The sequence below is a fragment of the Scyliorhinus torazame genome, chromosome 3 (assembly GCF_047496885.1).
Source record: "Scyliorhinus torazame isolate Kashiwa2021f chromosome 3, sScyTor2.1, whole genome shotgun sequence".
Classification (NCBI taxonomy): Eukaryota; Metazoa; Chordata; class Chondrichthyes; order Carcharhiniformes; family Scyliorhinidae; genus Scyliorhinus; species Scyliorhinus torazame.
The window spans coordinates 295666501-295691429 of record NC_092709.1 but is presented as its reverse complement, the minus strand read 5'-3'; the positions used below and the strand labels follow the sequence as shown (position 1 = coordinate 295691429).

The 24929-nt window shown below is 45.1% G+C and overlaps 1 protein-coding gene across 3 annotated transcripts in view; it reads left to right on the top strand.

Annotated features, from left to right (window-relative positions):
• ska1 (spindle and kinetochore associated complex subunit 1) overlaps positions 1-24560 on the top strand; it is an 80237-nt gene extending 55677 nt beyond the window's left edge. For all 3 annotated transcript variants that reach the window (XM_072497422.1, XM_072497420.1, XM_072497419.1), the window contains 3 exons: positions 5233-5367; positions 17381-17550; positions 22269-24560. In XM_072497422.1, coding sequence (XP_072353523.1) covers positions 5233-5367; positions 17381-17550; positions 22269-22417 — 454 coding nt within the window. In that variant the 3' untranslated portion in view covers positions 22418-24560. The remainder of the gene's footprint in view (positions 1-5232; positions 5368-17380; positions 17551-22268) is intronic.
• Positions 24561-24929: the final 369 nt, after the last annotated feature.

Below are 24929 nucleotides of genomic sequence, written 5' to 3'. Positions count from 1 at the left end.
TTTCTGGGCAAGTTCATCCCAAACATGGCCTCACACACCATGGCCCTACGAAACCTAGTGAAGAAGTCCACTACCTTCGAGTGGAAGGCAGCCCATCAGGCAAAGTGGTTGGAGCTGAAAGCAAAGCTCACCACTGCACCCGTATTGGCATTTTTCGACCCAGACAGGGAAACCAAAAATCTCGACAGATGCGAGCCAGGATGGCGTAGGTGCGGTCCTGCTGCAATGCGATGCTACTTCATCCTGGGCACCGGTTGCCTATGCATCAAGGGCAATGACGCCCACCGAACAAAGGTATGCACAAATCGAGAAGGAAGCCTGGGCCTTCTCACCGGCATTCTCAAGTTTCATGACTATGTCTACGGCCTGCCGACATTCACAGTCAAGATGGATCACAGCCCCTGGTCCACATTATCCACAGGACCTTAACGACATGACGCCTCGGTTACAGCGCAACCTCCTCAAACTCAGAAGGTACGACTTTGACGTGGTCTACACGCCTGGCAAGGAGCTTATCATTGCCGATACACTGTCCCGCTCCATCACCGTGCCTAGTGAACCACTGAACGTCATCCGGAAAATTGAGTCACAGGTGTAGCTGTGTGCTAGCACCCTCCCGCCATCTGATGAGAAGGTGATTCGTATCCGTGAGGAGACCGCCAAAGACCCCCTCTTGCAGTGTGTTATGCATCACCTAGCCAATGGCTGGCAAAAAGGGCAGTGCCCTCAATTTTTCAATGTAAAGAACGACCTGACGATGGTTGATGGTATCCTCCTCAAACTGGACCGGATTGTAATTCCACACAATCTCCAGAACTTGGTGCTCCGTCAAATCCATGAGGGCCACCTGGGTGTGGAAAAGCGCAGACGCAGAGCCAGGCAGGCTGTCTACTGGCCCGGGATCAGCCAGGACATTGCGAACATGGTCCTTAACTGTGCGACCTGTCAACGCTTCCAGCCAGCGCAGAGTAAGGAGACACTTCAGCAGCATGGAATTGAATCCTTTCTGTGGTGCAAGGTTGGCATCGACCTCTTTCATGCAAATAGTCGTGATTACGTGTTAATCATTACTTTTCCAATTACCCTGAAGTCGTGAAGCTCTCAGACCTCAAATCTCGGACCGTCATCAAGGCCTGTAAGGAGACGATCTTCAGGCATGGTATCCCACTCACTTACATGAGTGACAATGGCCCATGCTTCAGCAGCCATGAATGGTCTCTGTTTGCCCAGTCGTATCAGTTTAAACGCGTCACTTCCAGCCCACATTATCCGCAGTCAAACGGAAAAGTTGAGAAATGGGTGCACATAGTGAAGCAGCTCATCTGCAAGGCCGCGGATTCTGCGTCTGACATTCACCTTGCGCTGCTTGCATAAAGGCGACCCCACTGTCCACTGGCATGTCGCCGGCTCAACTTCTGATGAACAGGGACCTGCGAACGACACTTCCAGCCATACACGTGCCCAACCTGGATCACCTCCCGGCCCTGCAGAAGGTGCAGCAACTCGGAGACCGGCAAAAACAGGGCTATGATGCTCATGCCACCGATTTGCCCGTGTTATCCCCGTCAGACATTGTTCGGGTCAAGATCCCTGATTGAGGCTGGTCAGCTCCAGCTGTCGTTGTTCGACAGGCTGCCCCACTCTCGTCTGTTGTGCGTCTGGCTGATGGTTCTGTTGTGCAACGAAACGGACGGGCACTGCGCAAAGTTGCCTGCCCGCAACCACACTCTTCTCCATTTCCTTCTGTTGTTTTGCCACCTCCTGATACCTCCACTCCGAGGCCACCAGTCAGGCTTCAATCCCGTCCATCAAGGCGCTGTCATCCCCACCACCGCCACCACCACCTCCGGCGGTCGACCAGGATCAGACGCAAGCCACAGAGATTGGACTTATGATCATTTGTTCTCGCATTGGACAGCTGTTTTCATATGTACACATGTTCACATCCACTGCATGTATATATGTTAGTATTGGCCTAGTCTTGTAAATACACTCTCATATGTCATCCAAACATTTTTTTAAAAAAAAGGGGAGATGTCATGATATGCAGGTACACGCATAATGATATACAGACCAGCAGCTAATGGATGCAGAGAACAGAACATAACCAATAAGCAGGCAGAACACTCGGGTGGGATCTGACTCTAAAAGACACGAGGCACTCTCACTCCACCTCTTTCCACTGATGAACATCTAGAGAATCAGTCAAGGGTGTTTTTACAATCTCACACCTCCACCACGTGGCTAAGAGCTAGTCTGGTTCAGTCAGACAGAGTAACCACACTTAAGTTAGCAGAGAGTCGAACTCTCAGAGAACTGTGCTAACTGCTATTAGTTCAATAAACCTGATTGAACTAACTTCAAGGTTTGGAATATCTTTCTGATCTAAGCTACATCCAGTTGCAGCCAGTGTTAGACCAGTGTACAGGGGACCATTCGAATGGATAGAACTTTGGCTGGTTGACAGAATGCCGCTTGACAAAAAACAGTATGGATAAATGGGTCTTTATCTGATTGGCAGGATTCAGGATTCAATGGCTCTGGAATGAAGTCCATCAGGAACCAGAGCGTCAGCCTGCAGCTCCAGCAGTTTGCTCGCTAGTGATTGTAATTTCACCAAATGTTTCCCTCCCTTCCACCTCCTGATTTATACAGCTATTACTGCAATGTTTTTTAAAATCTTTATTAGTGTCACAAGTAGGCTTACAATAACACTGCAATGTTATTGTGCTGGAGCCTCAATATTTTACAATTTATATCATTGACTTAAGTGGATGATAGGCATAATGGCTAAATTTGCAGGTGGCTCGACGGTAGGAAAGTATGTTGCGAAAAGGACGTGAAGTTGCAGATGGATCCAGATAGGTTGAGTGAATGGGCAAAAATGTGGTAGGCGGAATACTATGTGGGAAAATGATACGTTCACATTTTAACAGTATTACTCAAACGGAGAACAACTGCAGAATTCTGAGATGCAGTAGGATCCTCAGTTAAGGAAGGAGGTTTGCTAGATTGATATTGAAAAGACTGTCTTGTGACAGAATGTTTGACAGACTGGGCTTGTTTCCACTGGCGATTAGATGATTGAACTATACAAGATCTTGAACGGTCCAGGTAAGATGGGCATGGAAAGAGTGTTTCCTCTTGGTGAGTGAGCCCAGAATTGGGGGGACACTCTTTAAAATTAGATGTCGCCCTTTTGGGACCGAGATGAAGATAAATCTTGGATTTTGGAACTTTCTGCCTCAAAAGGTGGTGATGGCAGGCTCACTGAGTATTTTTAAGATGGTGGTAGAGAGATTCTTGTTAGGCAAAGAAATTAAAGGTTATCGGAATAGGTGGAAATGTAGAATTTGGAGCGCAAACAGATGTGCCCCGATCTTAATGAATGGGGGAGCAGGCCTTAGGGACCAAATGGCCTGCTTCTCCTATTTAATATGTTTGTATGTTGTCTTCGAGTCAGAAAATATATGGGTTTAAATCCCACTCTGGAGTGCACATTCTACGCTGCCACTTCAGTACTGCACTGTAAGAAATGCTGTCTTTTAGTTGATATTTTAAATACAGGCCCTGTCCTCCATTTTAAGTGAACGTAGAAGATCCGATGGCAATATTTTAAGAAGAGCGGGATTCCTGCTGATGTCTTGGCCAAGTTAACATTTTGTCAGGGCCGCATGGTGGTGCAGTGGGTTAGCCCTGCTACCTCACGGCGCCAAGGTCCCAGGTTCGATCCCGGCTCTGGGTTACTGTCCGTGGAGTTTGCAAATTCTCCCAGTGTTTGTGTGGGTTTTGCCCTCACAACCCAATGATGTGTAGTCTAGGTGGATTGGCCATGCTAAATTGCACCTTAATTGGGGAAAAAATGAATTGGGTACACTAAATGTTTTTTTAAAAGTTAACAATTTGTCACTGCTTCCCATTTGATCTTGCTATGCATTTTTAAACTTCCTCTGATGCTTTCATAAATTACAACAGTGACTATGCATAAAATGTTCGTACTTAACTATGAAATGCTTTGCAGTGTCTTGAGGTTATCATGAGCTTGATTTATAAATCGAATCTAGAATCTTTCCCACAAGCCACAGTTGTTGCCCTCTGGCTGAATTCAACCTACTGTGCTACCGTGGCAGCACAGCGCCAGGGTCCCAGGTTCGATTCCCCGCTGGGTCACTGCCTGTGCGGAGTCTGCATGTTCTCCCCGTGTCTGCATGGGTTTCCTCTGGGTGCTCTGGTTTCCTCCCACAGTCCAAAGACGTGCAGGTTAGGTGGATTGGCCATGATAAATTGCTCTTTGTGACCAAAACAGGTTAGGAGGGGTTATTTGGTTACGGGGATAGGGTGGAAGTGTGGGCTTAAGTGGTCGGTGCAGACTCAATGGGCTGAATGGCCTCCTTCTTCACTGTATGTTCTATTTCCTCCCTTTCTGAAAATTCAGTTTCCACCTTTCTGGCACTTTGATTGTATTGTAATTACTTTTTGAAGAAGAATAACTGGGAGACTTTTAAATATGACCAGGAGAATGGCCTTGATCAATCCATGATATCCTGAGCTTTTTGATTAATAATGGTATCCGCATTCTATTAAGCATTTGCATTGGCCTCTAAACACTGTGCAAGTTTGCTGAATTGAACACTTGCAGAGGTCCATACTTGGATGAATGCACTTTTCACACTGAATAGAGAAAGGTGGTATGAAGCGTGCCTGAAGGTAACTGTCAGAAAAAGTAGGCTGCATTTGTGAATATAAATTGTTTTAGGATCATGAAATGGTACTGTAATATGTTTCCCTTATTTCCTCTAACTGAAACTTACTGCCTTCAGTAGTTTCCCTGTACTGCATGCTTCATTCCCTGTAGAGGACAGGACCTACCTCCATGCTGCCATCTGCATTCTGGGCTCCGAGCAGAATATCAAACTCTTTGTAGCTGAAATAAGTTTCTGTGACAGAAGTCTTTTTCTTGGCACCTGCATTAGGCAACTAGCTTGTGGAAACACGTGTTCATCTGATTTGGCTAAGTCATTAAAAATTACTCTATTTTCTAACTGACACTTTCTATGAGTTTTGTTTTGTTTGAATTGTAATTTAGTTATATAATTTTAAAGACATCAGTTTAGCCTGTTTGAGGGAAGCCCTTGCAAATTGGTACTTTTGGTATAAACTTTGGCATCAATGTCTCTTCCAGTTCAAATATGTAATTTAGCCCTGACAATTATTTTGTTGCATATTTTTCAGCACAGCAGATTCAAAAGGTACAAGGGCCCAAGAGGGTCTTGCTAATCCTGAACCTGAAAAGAGTTCTGCCAGGAACAAACACATTGTTCGTGAAATGGAGTACCTGTTAATAGAGGACTTTAACCTTGTCCCTGGGTAAGTTTCATGATGTTAATTGTCAGAAGAATGAGGGGGGGGGGGGAAATCCCCCATCATATTCAAACAGATCCAGACAGGGTAGATGCAAAAAGATGTTGGATATAGCACTTGACAAAGGGGATCAAAGGATATGTGGGGATCAGGCTTTTGAGTTGGATGATCAGCCCTGATTAAAAATGAACGGCAGAGCAGCAATGAAGGTCTTCCTACACCTATTTTCAATGTTTCTATACATCATTGGTTTATTCTCCGTTCTTACATTTTAAAATTTAGAAAATAGTGGCGGGAGTTGGCATTCGGCCCATCGAGCCTGCGCTGCCATTCAATATGATAATGGCTGATCCTCTACCTGAACGCCATATTTCCACTTTTTTTTCCTCTCCTCTCCACACCCCCACCCCCTTGTTCACTGAACTCAAAGCTGAATTATGCAAATCTACAAAATTCAGGAAAGGGTACAGGAAATAGTCAAAAGGACTAATGAAATGTTGCCTGTTATAATCTAGAGGACTAGAGTACAAAGGGTTTGAAGTCATGCTTAAGCTATACAAAGGCCCTGATTAAACCACAGCTGGAGTATTGCAAGCAGTTCTGGGAGGCGATGACAGAGTAATGCAGGGACCCTGGTTCGAATCCCAGGCGAAATTTTAATTCAAATAAAAACCTGCAATCAAAGTCTAATCATGTTAATTGTCATTAAAAACCCATCTTTTTCACAAATGTCCTTCAGGGAAGCAAATCTGCTATCCTTACCTGGTCTGATCTATATGTGACTCCAGACTCTCAGCAATGCGGTTGACTCTTAAATGCCCTCTCGTAGACCACTCAGTTCATGAGCAATTGGGGATGGGCAACAAATACTGGCTCATTGAAACCCACGTTCCATGAATGAATTTTTCAAAATGCTGGCATTCTATCCACTGTATATCTGTACTTACTAAAATGGGAGGAATTATAGATAAGTAAGAATATTACCACTTTTGCACATCGAGATGGTCTTGTGCTTACTCGGTCAGATGTAAAATTCTTCTCAGCTCCTTGTCTCTACAAGGTTTATTAAAATAAACCAGCTGTATTTCCTGAAAATTACTTAAGTGCATTTTTTTCAACAAGAGCAAACACTTTTATTAAAAAGGAGAGAGAAAATTTACATTTCCAAGATTACATAAAGTTGTTAGAAATAGGAGTGGGCTATTCTGCCCTTCAAGTCTGCTCTGCCATTCAATAAGTTGGCTGATTGATTGCGGGCACGACCCCACTTTTGTAATAAAATGTAATAACCAAATGTTGGCGCATTCAAATAGCTAAACACTCCATAACAATGCAGAGGAATATGTTCCAAAAATCCATTGTTACATGAACAAGATTGCAGAGGTTTGAAACAGGTTCGTGGTGCTTGCCCACGGTGAGAGACTGAAGTGGAAACTCCGACAAATGAGTGAGTCCCCTTTGCTACCCTTGATAGTACAGTACTTTTACATATGACATATGGCACAGAAGCAGACCATTCGGCCTAACCATTCCATGCCAGCTTTTATGCCCATTTTTCCTCATCTAAATCTATCATTATAACTCTCTCTTTCCTTCCCTCAAATACTTGTCTAGCTTCTCTTTATACACATTATGATATTTGCTTCAACCACCCGTTGTGGTAGTCAAGTTCCACATTCTCAACACACTTTGGGGAAATTTATTTTGGCTTCCAGTTATGTTCTTCCCCACAGGAGAAAACAATCTCTTTGTATCCACACTATCAAAACCTTTCATATTTTTAAAGACTTTAATTAGGTCACCCTCTCAAACCCTTTTTTCAAGAGAAAAGAGACCCAGAGTCTCAATTTTGCCTGATTATGTTTTCTGGTACCGTCCTTTTAAATCTTCTCTGCACCCTCGATGTAATATGGCAACCAGAACTGCATGCAGTAGTCTACAACCAAGGTTTGATACAGGTCGAACATAACTACCCCTCTAGTAATAAATCCGAGTGCTTGTTTTGCTATTTTTCTACTAACTTGCAGCAATACATTTGGTGATTAATGTTGACATTGAATGTTAAAGATCACTCAAGCTGGAGTTCCTGTGATGGTGATGCGCTGTGCAGACGCACATCAGGTGGCTCTCCTCCGAACCAGGACAAAACAAAATCATTTCGTTGAATTTTGTCAAAATTTCAAAGGAAAGAAATCCCTCAACAGGAAAAGGAGGGTAACCAAGAAAAGATGCCAGCGAACGGGAGCTTGAGGGGTCAAAGAGTCGGCAGAAGCGGCGGAAAGAGCCACAACCAGCAGGTGGACGAGTTGGCAGACCCAGAAGGCGAAGGGGCCCCGGCCACCCAGGAGAGAGCGCGGCCAATGACCCGAGCATCAGCACCCCACCACCACAACATGGCGACGGATGGAAGAACTTCTGATGAAGGATCTGACTGCCATGAAGGAGACGATCCGAATAGAGATCTAGGTGTAGGTCAAGGTGGCAGAGGCAATGGCCACCATGCAATCAATGGGCTGAGGAAAAAAGTGGCAACTCTGGAGAAGACGGACGTCGACCTAGAAAAGGCCTCGATGAACCAGAGCATAAGAATAGTTGCCCTGGCGACGGAGGTGAAAAGGTTGGTGGGGGTCCAGGGGAGCTTGAGGGGAAAAGTAGAGGACCAAGAGAACAGTCCAGACAACAAAACATCGGGATCGTGAGCCAGCCGGAGGGCATTGAGGGCAAAGGACAGACTAGGTCGCCCAAATGCTGGGCAACTTAGTCAGGAGAGACAGCGACCCCAAACGCCCAGAGTGCACGGGTCGCTTAGACCAAAACCTACGGCCTGGGAGCTGCCGAAGGCGGCATGGTAGCACAGTTGGCACTGTTGCTTCACAGCTCCAGGGACCCGGGTTCGATTCCCGGCTTGGGTCACTGTCTGTGTGGAGTCTGTACGTTCTTCCCGTGTCTGATTGGGTTTTGTCTGGGTGCTCCGGTTTCCTCCCACAAAGTCCCAAAAGACGTACTTGTTAGGTGAATTGGACATTCTGAATTCTCCCTCCGTATACCCAAGCAGGTGCCGGAATGTGGCAACTAGGGGATTTTCACAGTAACTTCACTGCAGTGTTAATGTAAGCCTACTTGTGACACGATAAAAGATTATAAAGATTATTATTATCTCGCAATGCTCCACCGATACCAGGATGTTGTGAGGATCCTGTGGTGGGCAAGGCAGACAAATGCAAACACTTGTGAAGGACATAAAATCACAATTTACCAGGACATTGGGGCAGAGCCAGCAAAGTGCAGGGCTGAGTTTAATCAGGTGAACTCGGTCCTGTCCAAGAACGGGGTACGTTTCGGTATGCTGTTGCCGGCCAGGCTCTGGGTCGAATACCAAAAAAGGAGCATTACTTCAACTCCCCATTGGAAGCGAATCATAACCAATGGCCTGGACAAGGGACAGACACGGCAATGATGTGAGTTGTGCAGGGAAAGACTCTGAAAGAGCAAAAGACTTATTGGACCGTGATCATATTTGCATGGGACTGTGCTGCCTTGTTACGATCATCAAGGGAAGACTGGGTTTTAGAAAGGAGCGGGGACTGGGGAAGGCAGGTAATAATCTTTATTGTCCCAAGTAGGCTTACATTAACAGTGCAATGAAGTTACTGAAAAGCCCCTGTGAGGGTTTAAATGGGGAGAACAAGCAGTCAGCAGACAAAGGGAAGGGGCTAGACCAGCCCATGGAGGAGGGACACTAACACTCGCAGAAATAGCTAGCACGGGAAGACGGAAAGCAAGGGGGACCGCAGCGCACCTCATGACAGGGAGGGAGTGCCTGGTCAAGGCAGTGGGGCACAGGGAAGGGAAAAGCACTGAGGGAGCCGAGGAAAGGGGGGCACAAAGGGAGGGAGGGGGCGATTTCAACTGCGTACATGACCCACTGACAGACCGATCAAACCCCAGAACAGGGGAAAGGACCGGCATGGTCAGGGAGCTAGCAACGTTCATGGGGGCGATGGACCCATGGCGGTTCCTGCACTCCAGTGAGAAGGAATTCTCATGCTTTTCGCCAGTCCAGAAAGCATTCTCGAGAGTAGATTTCTTTGCCATGGGGAAAGCGGTTCTTCCAGGAATAGTAAGAGTGGAATATTCTCCAACCAAGCTCCACATGAAATGGTTGTGAGGTTGGAGACGGGCCATGTCCAACGCCCCACCTGGAGGCTGGACATGGACCTGCTGGCCGATGAGGCCTTCTGCCAAAAAATATCATAAACCATAGGTGTGTATGTTACAAATAACCGAATGGGGAAGTCTCACCTTCCAAGTTCTGGGAGGCAATGAAGGCAGTGATTTTGTGGGGGGGGGGGATTTTAGCCCACAAAGCACAGAGATAGGGAGGAGAGGTTGAACAGGCAACAACTGATCGACTCCATCCTGGAGGTCAACAGAGGTCCTGACCGTAGAGCTGACGGAGAGGAAATAGCTGCAAATGGACTTTAACTTGTTATCCACACCTACTATCAACTAGGAAAGCAGTGGACCAACTCCACCAGACAAGGAGGGACCTTTTACGAGCACGAGGAAAAGGCTGACTGCCTACTGGCTCACCAGCTGATAAAACAGGCAGCCACGAGGGAGATAGCGCAGGTAAAGCATAGCAGAGGCAGACTAGTAATCGAACAAAAAGAGATCGACCAAACATTTGAGACCTTCTACCAAGGGCTGTACACCTCCGAATTCCCCGATTGGGATGTGGAGATTAAACGCTTCCTCAATAGACTGGTCATGCCAGTGTGGGGACGATAGGCAGGGGGAGCTAGCAGCACCAATAGGACTGGGAGAGATCATGGAGAGTGTCAGCTCCATGCGGGTGGGGAAGGTGCCGGTTCCCGATGGACTTCAATAAGAAATTCACAGCAGTCCTGGCCCTGCACCTACGGGACATGTTTGCACTCGATGATGTGGGGCACCCTGCCTCCGATGCTAGCACAGTGATACCCATAAAAGACAAGCCCCCCCACCCCCGGGCAGAGTTGTTCAAGGAACGGCAGAAGCTGCAGATGGAGCTTGGGCTGTAATCTACAGGGAAGGCGGTGGGGCAGTTGAGGAAGGCGAGGGGGGCGATATACGAGTATGGCAAGAAGGCCAGTAGCATGCTAACACATCCTAGCAAAAGGGAGACGGCCAGGGAGATGAGAAGAGTGAAGGACAGAGGAGGAAACGTGGTACTGGATCCAGTGGGGGTGAATGGGGTGTTTAAGGAGTTTTACAGTCGGTTGTATGAGTCAGAGCCCCCAGCTGGGGTGGTGGGGATGAGGCAGTTCTTGGAAAGGTTGAAGTTTCCGAAGGTGGAGGAAGGGTTGGTGGAGGTGCTGGAAGCCCCGGTCGGGATTGTAGAAATACAAGAGGGATTGGAAGCCATGCAGTCGGGCAAGGCCCTGGGACCGGATGGCTACACAGTGGAATTTTACATTAAGTTCTCTAGTATGCTGGACCTGCTGCTGGTGAGGGCATTTATTGAGGCAAGGGAGCGGGGTGTTCTTCCCCCAACAATGTCACAGGCCTCCATTTCATTGATCCTGAAGTGGGAGAAGGACCCAGAGCAATGTGGGTCATACAGACCAATCTTCCTATTAAATGTTGATCCCAAATTGCTGGCCAAAATCCTGGCCTCGAGGTTAGACGACTGTGTCCCGGGGGCGATAGGGAAAGACCAGACGATGTTAGTTAAGGGTAGGCAGTTAAAGGCCAATGTTAGAAGTCTTGATGCCCTCCGAGGGGAGGGAGGTGGAGGTGGTGGTTACTATGGATGCGGAGAAGGCCTTCGACTGGGTGGAATGGAATTATTTGTGGGCGGTCCTAGGACGGTTGGGTTTGTTGACTGGGTTCGGTTGCTGTACCAGGCACCGATGGCGAGCGTGCAGACAAACCAGGTGAGCTCGGACTGTTTTAGATTGCACCGTGGGACGAGGCAAGGATGTCCCCGCTGTTGTTTGTCTTGGCTAGAGAGCCATTGGCGATGGCTCTGAGAGGTCAAAGGACTGGACGGAGTTAATCCGGGTGGGGGTGGAACACAGGGTCTCACTATATGCAGACGACCTACTGCTATATTTTTACGACCCATTAAGGGGAATGGGGCAGATTATGCGGATCATAGGGGAATTTTACCGGTTCTCGGTACAAATTGAATGAGTAAAAGTAAGATGTGTGTGATCCAAGCGAGGGGGCTGGAGAGGAGACTGGAGAAGTTGCTTTTTTAAGGTGGTGGGAGGTAGTTTTCGTTACTTGGGTATTCGGATAGCAAGGAGATGGGAGCAGCTACACAAATTAAATCTGGGCTGATTAGTGGAACAAATGGAGGAGGACCTTCGGAGGTGGAATATGCTCCTGTTGTCACTGGCGGGGAGGGTACAGACCGTGAAGTTGACTGTTCTCCCAAGATTTTTGTTTGTTTTTCCATGTCTTCCTATTTTTATTCCAAAGGCCTTTTTTTAAGCGGGTGAACGGGGTGATTTCTGGGTTTGTGTGGGCCGGTAAAACCCCGCGAGTTAAGGAAATGTTGCTGGAGCGGAGCCGAGGGGAGGGAGGGATGGCACTGCCGAACTTTAGGAACTACTGCTGGCCGGAGTATACAGCCATGATTAGGAAGTGGATAGATGGAGAGCGGTCGGTGTGGTTGTTTGCACAAGTTTGGGGGCATTGGTAACGGCACCTCTGCCATTCACACCGACCTGGTACTCCACAAGCCCAGTGGTAGTGGCAGCCCTGTGAGTCTGGGGGCAATGGCAGAAGCATATGAGAGTAGAGGGAGCATTGGTGTGGGCTCCAATCTGTGGTAATCACCGGTTTGTGCCGGGGTGATGGATGGGGGGTTTCGGAGGTGGCAGAGTGCGGGTATTGAGAGGCTGGGGGATCTGTTTATTGATGGGAGCTGTCCCGGTCTAGAGGATCTGGAAGTAAAGTTTGACTTGCCAGGAGGGAATGGGTTCCGATACCTCGAGGTATGGGATTTTGTTCAAAGGCAGGTTTTTTCCTTTCCAGTCCTTCCGCCACAGGGGATACAGGACAAGGTAGTTTCTAGGGGATGGGGAGGGGAGGGTATCGGAAATTTACAAAGAACTCATGGAGTGGGAGGAAACCCAGAAAGGGGAGACGAAATGGAAATGGGAAGATGAGTTGGGAAAGGAGTTAGAGGTGGGTCTGTGGGAGGATCCCCTGACCGGAGTCGATACGTCCTCATGTGCCAGGCTCAGCCTGATACAATTCAAGGTGGTCCACTGGGCACAGATGATGGTGGCCTGGATGAGCAGGTTTTTTGGGGTAGAGGATACGTGTGGGTGATGTGCAGGAGGGCCCGCAAATCATATCCACGTGTTTTGGGCATGCCCTAAGCTCAAGGGATTCTGGCAGGGATTTGCAGATGTCATGTCCAGGGTGTTAAAGGTGAGGGTGGCACCGAGTCCAGAGGTGGCGATTTTTGGAATGTCTGAAGACCCGCGAGTGCAGGGGGCGAGAGAGGCTGATGTTTTGGCCTTTGCCTTCTTGGTAGCCCGGAGACGGATTTTACTAACGTGGAGTGACTCGAAGCCCCCGAAAGCAGGGGTATGGGTTAGTGACATGGCTGGGTTTCTCAGGCTTGAGAAGATCAAGTTCGCCCTGAGAGGTTCATCATTAGGGTTCGTTTGGAGGTGGCAGCTGTCTATCGACTCCTTCGGAGAAAATTGTACCGTCAGCAGATTAAATACGGTAGGGGGTAGGGAGTAGGGAGTTGGACTATGTCGGTCTAGCTTAGGAGAGAACTGTGGGAGATGGAGGGGTGTATTACGTGTTGAACTATGTTTATATCTGTACTTGTGTCTTTTGTTATTATAAAACTATAAATGCCTTAATGTTTTTTTTTAAAAAGACAAGGACCTGACGGAATGTGGATCACATAGACCCATTTCACTGCTGAATGTAGACTTGAAAATTCTGGCCACAAGACTGGAGAACTTCGTACCAGAGGTGGTCGCAGAGGACCAGGCAGCCTTTGTCAAAAGTAGGCAGCTAATTGCGAACATCAGGCGGCTGCTGAATGTAATAATGACTCCGTCCAGGGAGAGAACACCAGAGGTGATTGTCTCCCTGGATGCAGAAACGGCCTTCGATCGAATTGAATGTAAGTACCTCATCGAGGTGCTGGAGCGGTTTGGGCTAGGGACAGGATTCCCTCATGGGTGAAACTCTTGTGCAGCACCTCCAAGGCGAGCATTAACACCACCAGCTCTGGATACTTCCAGCTACACAGAGGCACAAGGCAGGGATGCCCACCATCCCCCCCCCCCTCTTTTGCCGTAGCAATAGAACTATTGGCGATCACTCTGCAAGCGAAAGGGTTACAAAGAGGGGGCAGAGAGCACAGTCGTTCTATGCGAATGACCTACTCCTCTACGTCTCTGCCCACAGGATGGCCTGAAAGCAATCATGCAACTTCTGAGTTCGGAGCTTTCTCAAGCTACAAACGCAACTTGGGCAAGAGCGAGGCATTCCCAATGAACCCGAACGGGGGAGGGACAGAGCTGGAGGGACTACCATTAAAACTAGCCCAAAACAAATAAAGTGGACAAAATAAATTTAACACTTTCTCCGCAAGGAGATGGCAAAGTACCCCAAGACATCGAGGGACACTCTCCTAGAGGAGCTAATCAACACTGACAATAAGAAAGGGGGAACTGTGGAAACATATGTGGACAGTTGCTAGGCAGGGCAAGACTACCCCTGTACGAAACTAGATGGAAATGGGGAGACTAGTTGGGGCCGAAAGTGGGTTGGGGACTCCTGGAGTGAAGCACTGAATAGGGCCAACTCCATCTCCTTCTGCGCTAAGCTTAGCCTCATGCATTTTAAAATGGTGCACAGAGCCCACCTAACTGGAACCCGAATAAGCAGGTTTTTCCCGGAGGTGGAGGACAAATGTGAACGGTGCCAGAGAGGCTTGGCCAACCACCACACATGTTTTGGGCCTGCCCAGACTTGTTGGGTTCTGGACAACCGCCTTCGAAGCGATGTCCAAGGTTGTGAAGGTGGAGCCGTGCCTGAGAGTGGCAGCCTTCGGAGTATCGGGCCAGCCAGATTGTCATATGGAGAAGAGGGCCGAAGCCTTGGCTTTTGCATCCCGAATTGCATGCAGGGACATCCTGATCGGCTGGCGATCGGCAGCACCACTCACAGCTGCAGACTGGCTGGCAGACCTGGCGGAATTTCTCCACCTGGAGAAGATCAAGTATACCATCCGAGTGTCGAATGAGGGCTTCCACACGGCGTGGGGGCCATTCATCAGCCTGTTCCAAGACTTGTTCGAAATAGTGACTAGGAAGAAAGGGTGGGGCGGGGGAAAGCGAGGGAGGAAGATGAGGCAGGACACACACAAGAGAAGGAGGGGGTGGACGAACGGGATCCCAAACAAGCCCCCCCCCCCCCCCCCCCCCAAACATCAAATAATAAATAAAACCCCTAGTGGGGGGGGGGGGGGGGAGCACAACCTGCCAACGGGGGGGAGGGGGCTTGTAAAAGACATTGTACACCAGACACAAACTTGTTTGTAAATATCAAACACACTTGAGCTGCTACTTCGTAAATATTACGTGCTTTATATGTTAAACTGTTGTACTGTTAAAGTTGGAAAATGGCAATAAAAATATTTTTTTTAAATCACACCAGCTGCATGGTTCATTATTCAATCATCTAAGAGGATGGGGGAACTAATGATTTCAAAAGCAAATTAAGATGGTCTGAAGATCGAGTGGAGGAATGAATCGCGATGGATGGTTCTACAGAACACCAGCATGAACTCAATGGGTCAAATGGCTTCCTCTGTGCCACTATGGCTCTATATTTGCCATTGCAACATTTTCATATGCCAAATCATGACCTATTATCAAATTAACAAATACCAGGGGGTCAGGGTTGTGAGCACTGGGGGGCTGGGTCAGGTGGATTGCCGATTAGGGGGAACCATGGGTTTGAGCCGGGGACGATGGAAGCGAGGTTTCGGGGATGGGACGAGAGAGGGATCAAGGAAATGAAGGACTTAATCCTAGGGGGCTGATTTGTGAGCTTAGAGGATCTGGGATAGTATCGGTTGGGGGCGAGAGGAAAGGTTTAGGTATATGCAGGTGGGCGACTTTTCGAGAAAGATTTTCCCAACCTTCCCGATAGCGGCGGCCTTCTCGTGTTGGAGGCGTTGCTGTCAGCAGGGGAGGGGGGAGGAGTGTTGGACTGGGATTTATGGGAGGATTTTTCCATAGTGTGTCCATGGAGGGAATTAAGGCAAAGTGGGAGGAAGAATTGGGGATGGCACTGGAAGAGGGACTGGGGTGTGTGTTTTTTTTGTTCATGGGACGTGGGCATCGCTGGCTGGGCCAGCCTTTATTGCTCATCCCTAATTGCCATTGAGGGGGCAGTTAAGAGTCAACCACATTGCTGTGGGTCTGGAGTCACATGTAGGCCAGACCAGGTAAGGATGGCAGATTTCTTTCCCTAAAGGACATTAGTGAACTACATGGGTTTTTATGACAATCGACAATGTCAACCATGATGAATGGTTTCATGGTCATCATTAGACTTTTAATTCCAAATTTTTATTGAATTCAAATTTCACCATCTGCAGTGGCGGGATTCAAACCCGGGTCCCCAGAGCATTACCCTGGGTTTCTGGTTTACTAGTCCTGTGTCAATACCACTTTGCCGCCGAGGTGCTGCGGAGGGTGGATGCCTCGACTTTGTGTGCGAGGTTGGGGCTGATACAGCTGGCTGTTTGGAGTGGGGTGGAGGATAACTGTGGGAGGAACCCCACGAACCATGTTTGTATGTTTAGATTATAGAATTTACAGTGCAGAAGGAGGCCATTCGGCCCGTCGAGTCTGCACCGGCTCTTGGAAAGAGCACCCTACCCAAGGTCAACACTTTCACCCTATCCTCATAACCCAGCAACCCCACACAACACTAAGGGCAATTTTGGACATTAAAGGCAATTTATCATGGCCAATCCACCTAACCTGCACATCTTTGGACTGTGGGAGGAAACCGGAGCACCCGGAGGAAACCCACGCACACACTGGGAGGATGTGCAGACTCCGCACAGATAGTGACCCAAGCCGGAATCGAACCTGGGACCCTGGAGCTGTGAAGCAATTGTGCTATCCACAATGCTACCGTGCTGCCCTAAGTAATATAGTCCCAGATGACCCCTTTGAGGGGGAGAGCTGATTGATGCTGATTTCACCCGAGGATCACCAAACCTCAGGCGAGGGGAAAGGTTGAGGCCTTCATGAATAATCTCAGCTGGTACAGGAATTGAACCCCCTGCTGCTGACCTCGCTCAGCATCACCAACCAGCTGTCCAGCCAACTGAGCTAAACTGGCTCCCACCAAAGCTGGAGAGGTTCTGGAGGATGGTGTTTAGTAAAATCTCAGGAGTCTTGCATGTGGATGTGGAGTCGGGTTCCCTGGGAGCTATTTTCGGTGTGTTGGATCAGCCCGAGCTGCAAGCGGGAGCAGGGGCAGATGCCTTGGCCTTCGCCTCGCTGATCGCTCGTAGGCGGGTCTTGTTGGGATGGAGGTCAGCTTCTCCATCCTGTGCCTCGGCTTGGAGGGGAGACCTGCTGGAGCTTTTGACCATGGAGAAGATGAGGTTTGAGCTGAGGGGGGTGAAGGAAGGGTTCTACAACTGTTGAGGTTTGTTCATCATGCACTTTCGGGAGTTGGTTACCATCGACTTGGGGGTTTGTTTGTTTAGAGTTTTTTTTTATTCTGAAAATTTGTTGAACAAAGATACTTTTTTTTAAAAAAATAAGATTCCGAGCAACCTGTCTTGTATGTTTCTGCTTTTTAATCCCACGACTCCACAAAAATATGTCTCAATTTTCCATCGAGGAATCTTGGATAGAAATTACTATTAGTGGATAGTGATCAGCTAACCAGTTTTGAACATGCGTATGTTTTATTACTTCACGTCTATTGTTTGGCTTTGACTCCATTTTCGTTGGTATTCTAGGTACATGAAAGGTCGCATGACCTATGACCAGGTCAATGCTGTGATTAAGGAACTTAACGCAACTGTGAAAGCCAAGTACAAAATTCTAAATCAGCCAATGAAATCCATGTCTAACACTACTCGGAACCAGTATCATGCCTTTAAAGAACAAGAAACTCAGGAAACCAAAGGTACAAATAGGATAATGTGCAGAGATGAAAAGTGAGGTTATGCACTTTGGTAGAAAGAATAGAGTTATAGATTATTTTCCAAAAGTGTAAAGGCTCTGGAAATCAGAAGCACAAAGGGATTCCCTTGTGTTCAATTGGCAGTTAGGAAGGCAAATGCAATGTTAGCATTCATGTCACGAGGGCTAGAATACCGGAGCAGGGATGTACTGCTAAGGCTGTATAAGGCTCTGGTCAGACCCCATTTGTAATATTGTTAGCAGTTTTGGGCCCCGTATCTAAGGAAGGATATCCTTAGATAGGGTTCAAGGAATGTTCTCTAGAATGATCCCTGAATGAAGGACTTGTCCCATGAGGAGCGGTTGAGGACTCTGGGTCTGTACTCAATGGCGTTTAAAAGGATGAGGTTGTGATCTCATTGCAACACAGAATACTGAGAGGCCTAGATAGAATGGACTTGGAGAGGATGTTTCCACTAGTAGGAGACTAGAACCCGAGGGCATAGCCTCAGACTGAAGGGACGGTCCTTTAAAACCGAGATGAGGTGGAATTTCTTCAGCCAGAATCTGCAGAACTCCTTGCCGCAGACGGCTGTGGAGTGTCTTTAAGACCGAAATAGATAGGTTCTTGATTAATAAGGAGTTATGGGGATGAGACATATCCGTATTAATTGATTGGCAGAGCAGACTTGATGGGCCGGATGGCCTAATTCTGCTCCTATACCTTATGGTCTTATGAATCAAAATGCTCGTTAAACTTATTGTTGTGTGTCTTTTTTATTCCCCACTGTCATCTAAAAAAAGCAGTGAGGAAGAGAACCATCTGTTCGGGTGAAGATGTAATGTTAATGCGAGTCAGTCTCCACTTAGCACAGCTTTCAGAGATATTTACTTCGGGAAATCTAAATATGATCTTCCCTCATGATGAGTAGTTTGAGCTGAAATGCTAACGTATGCATTGAGCATTCCTGTTCTTACTCTGTTTTGATAAAATGTTTTCCCATTGATCCTGTGGATTTGATGAGCAACAGGTTAACGTACTTTTTTAGGTGCGTAGGAAAAAAGTGGTGTCCATATCATATTGGCCAATCTTAACCTAGTTATCACATGCAATACTGGCCAATGTTAAAGCTATGGTTTGTGGTTAATGTTTAGAATAATTAAATGCTGGCCATGGTTTTGGAAACCATTTTAACTTTCTGAAAAAGGCAGCAGGATGTGTAGGATTGAGATGGGTAAATATCTTCACAGGCCAATACAGTTGTTGGACTGTAAGGTTTATGGGTGGTAGTGTAGCAGGGCATAGGGGAATTGGCAAAGGGACAGAGTTGAAAATGTAAATATAATAATCAAACACTTGAGAGCTTTGCTTAATTACTTTTAGGAATCAAGTGCAGAAATGTATTTCTGGTGATTTAAATAGATAAAATAGAGCTTTGAATAAGGTATGCTAATATTATGATCTTGGTGGAGACCTGTAATGTGTTTAGATTTTTTTTAGTATCTGAAAATCCAGATATTTACTAAAAGAATGTAGAAACGAGGTTCACTGATTAAAGCAAAATAATTTCACTACAGCAAATCAAAGAACATTAATACTAATAACTACACGCTATCTTGAATAGTCAGCTACATTGAAGATATGAAAAATATCTTTAAACAACACAGTTACTTCTAATCTAAACCAAACTTCTTAAATCAAATGGGTGTCAAAGGAACTTTGATTAAATACCCTAATAACTCAGACACTTCGAAATCGGAAGTTTACCACTTTGTCTGAGGAATATTTCAAAGGTTCATGTAAGGTTGAAATTTCTGGATCTTTCAGCAATGTTGTCCCTTAAAATCTTCTCTAGCAGTTCAACACCGGTATTACTAGTGCCCTGAGCAAAGCCACGTCTGGTCCGAACCCTCCAAGTTCGTACTTTGGGGTCTTGCATCTTAAACGTTCTCTTTCGGCTTGGCTATCCCAGAAGTTCAACTCGCCGTTAGGAGTCCTTCCATTAACAAGAGATAACACACCGAATTTCGTGAATTAAAGGGATGTTTCCTGCAGTAGGTTTGTTCTAAACTTAAAAACTATACTCCTGCTTGAAGCAGGAACCAAACCCACAATCTAGTTGTCCCTATAATTAACTTTGATATTCTGTTGCTTACCTCCTGGGCAATCTGGTCGCATGATCATTTACCAAAACTCCCCTTTCTAATTCTCTTGAATCACCCTAACATAAAACATAGGCCCATAACATCTTCGGAGTGGCAAACAGTGGTGGATTGCAACTCTGAATCGACGTACCTGTATTTGAGTTGTGAAGCACATGTCTCGCCAGACCATCCTGACTTAGGCCGGGTGAAACTGCAGAAATGAAGCACACCCAGGGGCGAAGTGCAAGAGGAGTAGGGCAAAGACTGACATCACCTCTTTTTTTATGGCAGATAGTGGATTCATTGGTTATAACATTCAAAATTCCCTGAACATGGGAAAGGAAATTGGAAAAATGATAATATGATACCCTTATTCAAAAAGGGAAGGAGGTAGAATGTAGGAAATTACAGACCAATTAGCTTAGTGTTGTAGGGAAATTGTTAGAATCCATTATTTAGGAAGTAATATCAGGACATTTGAAAAGTCAAAACACAATCCATCAGAGTCCACCCTTTTCTATTATCTCTGAATTTTATGAAGGGAAAATCATGTTCAACTAATTTGCTGAAGTTCTTTGAAGATGTAACAAGCCAAGTGGATAATGGGGATCCTGTAGATGTAGTATATCTACAGGATCCCCATTACAGGATAAGGTGCCACACAGAAGATTGATACACAAAGTTAGATCACATGGGGTTAGGAGTAATTTATTGGCTTTGATAGAAGACTGGCCAACAGACAGAAGGCAAAGAATCGGGATGAATGGGTCTTTTTCAGGATGGCAAGGTGTAACTAGTGGGGTGCCACAGGATTCTATCCTTGGGGCCTCAACTATTACAATATATATTGATTACTTGGATACAGGGATGGAAAGTTCTGTAGCCAAATTTGCAGATGACACTAAAATAGGTGGGACAGTAAGTTGCAATGAGAAAATAAATGCCTTATAAACGGCTATACATAGGTTAGGTGAGTGGGCCAAACTGTGGCAGATGGAGTTTAATGTGGATAAATGTGAGATCATCTATTTTGGTCGGAGAAATGGAAAGGCAACTTATTATCTAAATGGGGAGAGAGATCAGGTGCTTCGGTGCAGAGGGATTTGGGTGACCACTCGTGCGTGAGTCACAGAAAACTAGCATGCAGGTAATAAAGAAAGCAAATGGAATGTTGGCATTTATAGCTAAAAGAATAGAGTATAAAGGTAAGAAAGTGTTGTTGCACCTATACAAGGCATTGGGGACACCACACCTGGGTGCATTGTTTTGGCACCCTTATTTGAGGAAAGATGTGGCATTGCAGGCAATTCAGAGGAGGTTCACTAGATTGATTCTAGAGATATGGAGTTTGTCTTATGAAGAGAGATTGAGCAGTTTAAGTCTATACTCTAGTTTAGAAGAATTAAGGGAGATCAAATTGAGGTATATGAGATGATAAACGGTACGGATAAAGTAAATGTGGAGCAGATGCTTTCTCTTATAGGGCATTCTGGAACGAGAGGCCATAGTCTCAGGATAGGGGTAGCAAATTTAAAACAGATGAGGAGAAATACTTGTGAATCTGTGGAATTCGCTACCACAGAGTACGGTGGATGCTGGGACAGTAAGTAAATTTAAGGAGGAGTTAGATTTTTAATTTGTGATGAGTTGAAGGGTGAGAGAAAACGGGCAGGACAGTGGAGGTGAGGCCATGATAAGATCACCCATGATCGTATTGAATGGTGGAGCAGACTCGAGGGGCTAAATTTTCTACTCTTGCTCCTAGTTCTTAAAGAACTATTCTGTCTAATTCCAGCTCGTGGTCTGTAGCCTTTTAGTTACAGCACCTGAACCACAAATCTGATGTTCTTAATTAATATGGGGATTTCTTGAAGAATAAGGGAATCGGGAGTTATGGGGAGAAGGTAGGAGGATGAGGAACGTATCAACCATGATCGAATGGCAAAGTAGACTTGATGGACCCAATATCTAATGCTGCACCTCTTGGTCTCTTTTTTTTCCTTGTTCTTTTGACCAATCTGATGGGAGATTTTTTTTTCATTCTGAGTAATTTGTTTCAAAGTATTTTGGAAAGAGAAAAGTAGCTTTCAAATCTTCAAAGGATGTTGAGACACTCCCTTCTAACCTTCAACTTGTGTTGATGCAAAGATTGCATTTTGAGAATTCTGAAAATTTAAGTGCTCACATCAAACCTTACTGCTGGAAAAGAGGCAAGATGTAAATATCTTCTCCAGTAATGCAGAACTCCTATAACTTTAAATATCACTTGGATTATATACTGAAATCGTGGATTGAAGTTTGAACACACAATCCTCCTGACTCGAACAATTGATCCAAGCTGACGTGCTGCACAAAACTGTTTATCTTTTTTCGATTGAGCTAGACTTTTAAACTGACTATACAAAGGCAAGCAATGCAGTCTATTCCCTATTCTGTTCTGGAAAAAGGCCTCTATTTTATGCAATCTTTAAGATCTGATGGAGCTGCTTTGAATTCTAGATACCTTTTGGAACTATAGCTTATTATTCTCGTACTGGAATCTGATGAGTTGACCCTTTTCTCCATTTGTCTTTGTAGGTCAATATTTCTTTGTGGAAGCAAACATAAAAGACTTCACACACCTCAAAGTCGATAAGAAATTTCATGTAATCTTAAATATTCTGCGGCATTGCCACCGATTGCGGGAAGTCCGTGGGAGTCGCCTTGTGCGTTACGTATTGCTTTAAGAAGATTGTAGTTTGCTTCAATCTTCTTGGACTGCATAAATCCTAAAGTCTAAAGGAACAATGTGCTAGTTATTTAACTCAAAGCATATTTGCTTTAATATTTTCTCCTCTATCACTATAAGATGGTCTTCCTCTGATGATCCTACCAGTGCTGCTTTGAGGAATACTATAAATAACCAAGTTTTTTTTAAAAACAACACATTTTCCTTCTCTCACAGCCCTGTGTGACATCCCAATATTGCACATTCATTCTTTATAGGCTGTTCCCAGGCTTCCATCCACAAAGCTAGACTGAAATAATGTTATCGTTGCAGCATTGTTTTGAATGTTGTTGCATTTAACTCCTCCCTCATTTAATGTGCTCTGAGGCCACCTTATACAAGTTTCAAATTATGTAAACCTTGAAGTTTCCTTTTGGGGTGGGTGAACACCGGAGAGACTAAACAAAATGTCCATCTGAAGCGCAAATGAAATTTCTTCAAAAACTATTATTGTACAAGGATTTAAATGTATAACACACAGTTGAAAATGGTTACCTCTGTACAAATACATTAGTAAGAGCTAACAGACATTTGATCCTCTGTGTGGCAGTTTGCCAGACCATTGGAAGACTTGAATTAACAAAAAGATTATTTTGTTTACTTTTGTAGGGTCTATGCTCTTGAATGAGGTTCTAGCAAAATTCATTGTACCTGACTTGATTTTCAAAGTGTATAACTTTACAAAAAGATTTCAAGTATGTTGTACCATATTTAAACTTTAATGCCCATGTCTATTTTTTTTGTTCCCGATATGATTTCATTGCCTTTCTGGTTCTGGTATTGCCTGGTCCAGTGATTCTTTATGTTCTTAGTGCATTTTTTTGACATCTTATCTTTAAAAATAACCTCCTGCCTTCCTGCAGGATTTGCAGTTTTCTTTTACAAAGTGCAACTTTCATTTCAATACTACCTTCAACAGAAAATACCCCAGGGTGCTTTAGAGGGTAATAGGGAAAGGAAAAAATATATTAAGTGACAGATGCGAGGCCACACGGGAGAGATTAGGAGGGTGACCAAAAGCCAGGATTTGGAAATATAGCTCACAGCTGACGTGATGTGCCTCCCGGGTCCTGGCCATGCAAAATCTTCAGATGTGGACAAGTCCAACCCAATGAAGCTGAGACTAAGAAGCAGTGCACACACTTAGCTAGAGTCTTCACTTCCGTATGGGATAGCGATCTGTAACCATCTGCCACAATTTTACTTAATTAATGGGAAGATTTTCCTGTTATCTGGCCTTGGGTGTATTGGATTGCCTAGGGACAGCAGATGGAGGAAGGTTTGGGTGCGAGAATTGCATAGAGACCCTGCTGATTTTTCTTAATGGATGGATAATGAGATGGACTTTGTTACTGGCATGTGATCTTCCCTGTCAATTGTCTTTTATGCACTGCACTTGGGCATTCCAATGTTTCCACCCACAATAATGGATAGATCAATATATATTAATACAGCATATCAATCACGGCAACTGAATATTATTTTCATGAAGTTAAATTTGTAAAAATTAATTTTGAAACTCCATAATTCCAGCAGGTGGAAACGCCAATTCTAATGCTCTTTATTTAAAATCAATTTTCCCACAATCTTCCTACAAATATATTTTAAAATAAATTTAGAGTACCCAATTATTTCTTTTCCCGTAATTGAGTTTCTAACCCAATCCAATTTAAGTTATTTTGGTGTAATAATTCATAACATTTGTTAACAAAAATGCACTGCTGATTATATTTTATAAATTACCTTTAATGACATTTCTATAAATTAGTTTGTAGCTTTTATTATGTTATAATCACCCTATATATTTTCTCAATGAGCAATTAAATCAACTAGTCCAGATTTGTTTTTAAAATATATACAAAATGAGATTATACACTCTGATGGCGGACAATGTTATATTAGTGTGGACAAGTGAATTGATTATTGCAATATGTAGGTGTCAATCAAACACTTACATTTTTACTGCTTGTCAGGTAACTGACAGCTATACAACTGTAGCTGTTAAAGTATTTTCCTCAAATTCTTTCAGTTATTTTGTAATGAGACCTGAGGGGTTCATTATTAAAGATAAATAAAATTGCAATGTGCATTGGTTAACATTACTACCTTGTATTTTCAATCCCCTCTGGCTCACTGGCATAATTTTATACACCAATGCTTGACTTTGTTCTTGTGAAGTTTCACTTTCTGCTATTATGGCAGATGTGCTAATCTGGATTCATAACATTGCGAATGCTGTATGTATGAAAGGGTTAATTTCCCTATAAATTTGATCACCAAAGTTACTGTCCCCTGAAGTTGACAGATGGCCTGCTGGGCTCAATAGAACATAGAGCATAGAAGTCACTCTTGTGAGCTGTACTTCTGTGAGAAGGACATCTCCAGCAGCTTCCTATCCTGGGTGAGTTTGACAAAGATGCTTCACTTGAGCTCAAGAAGACCATAGATTCCTTAGCAAACAAAGTCACACG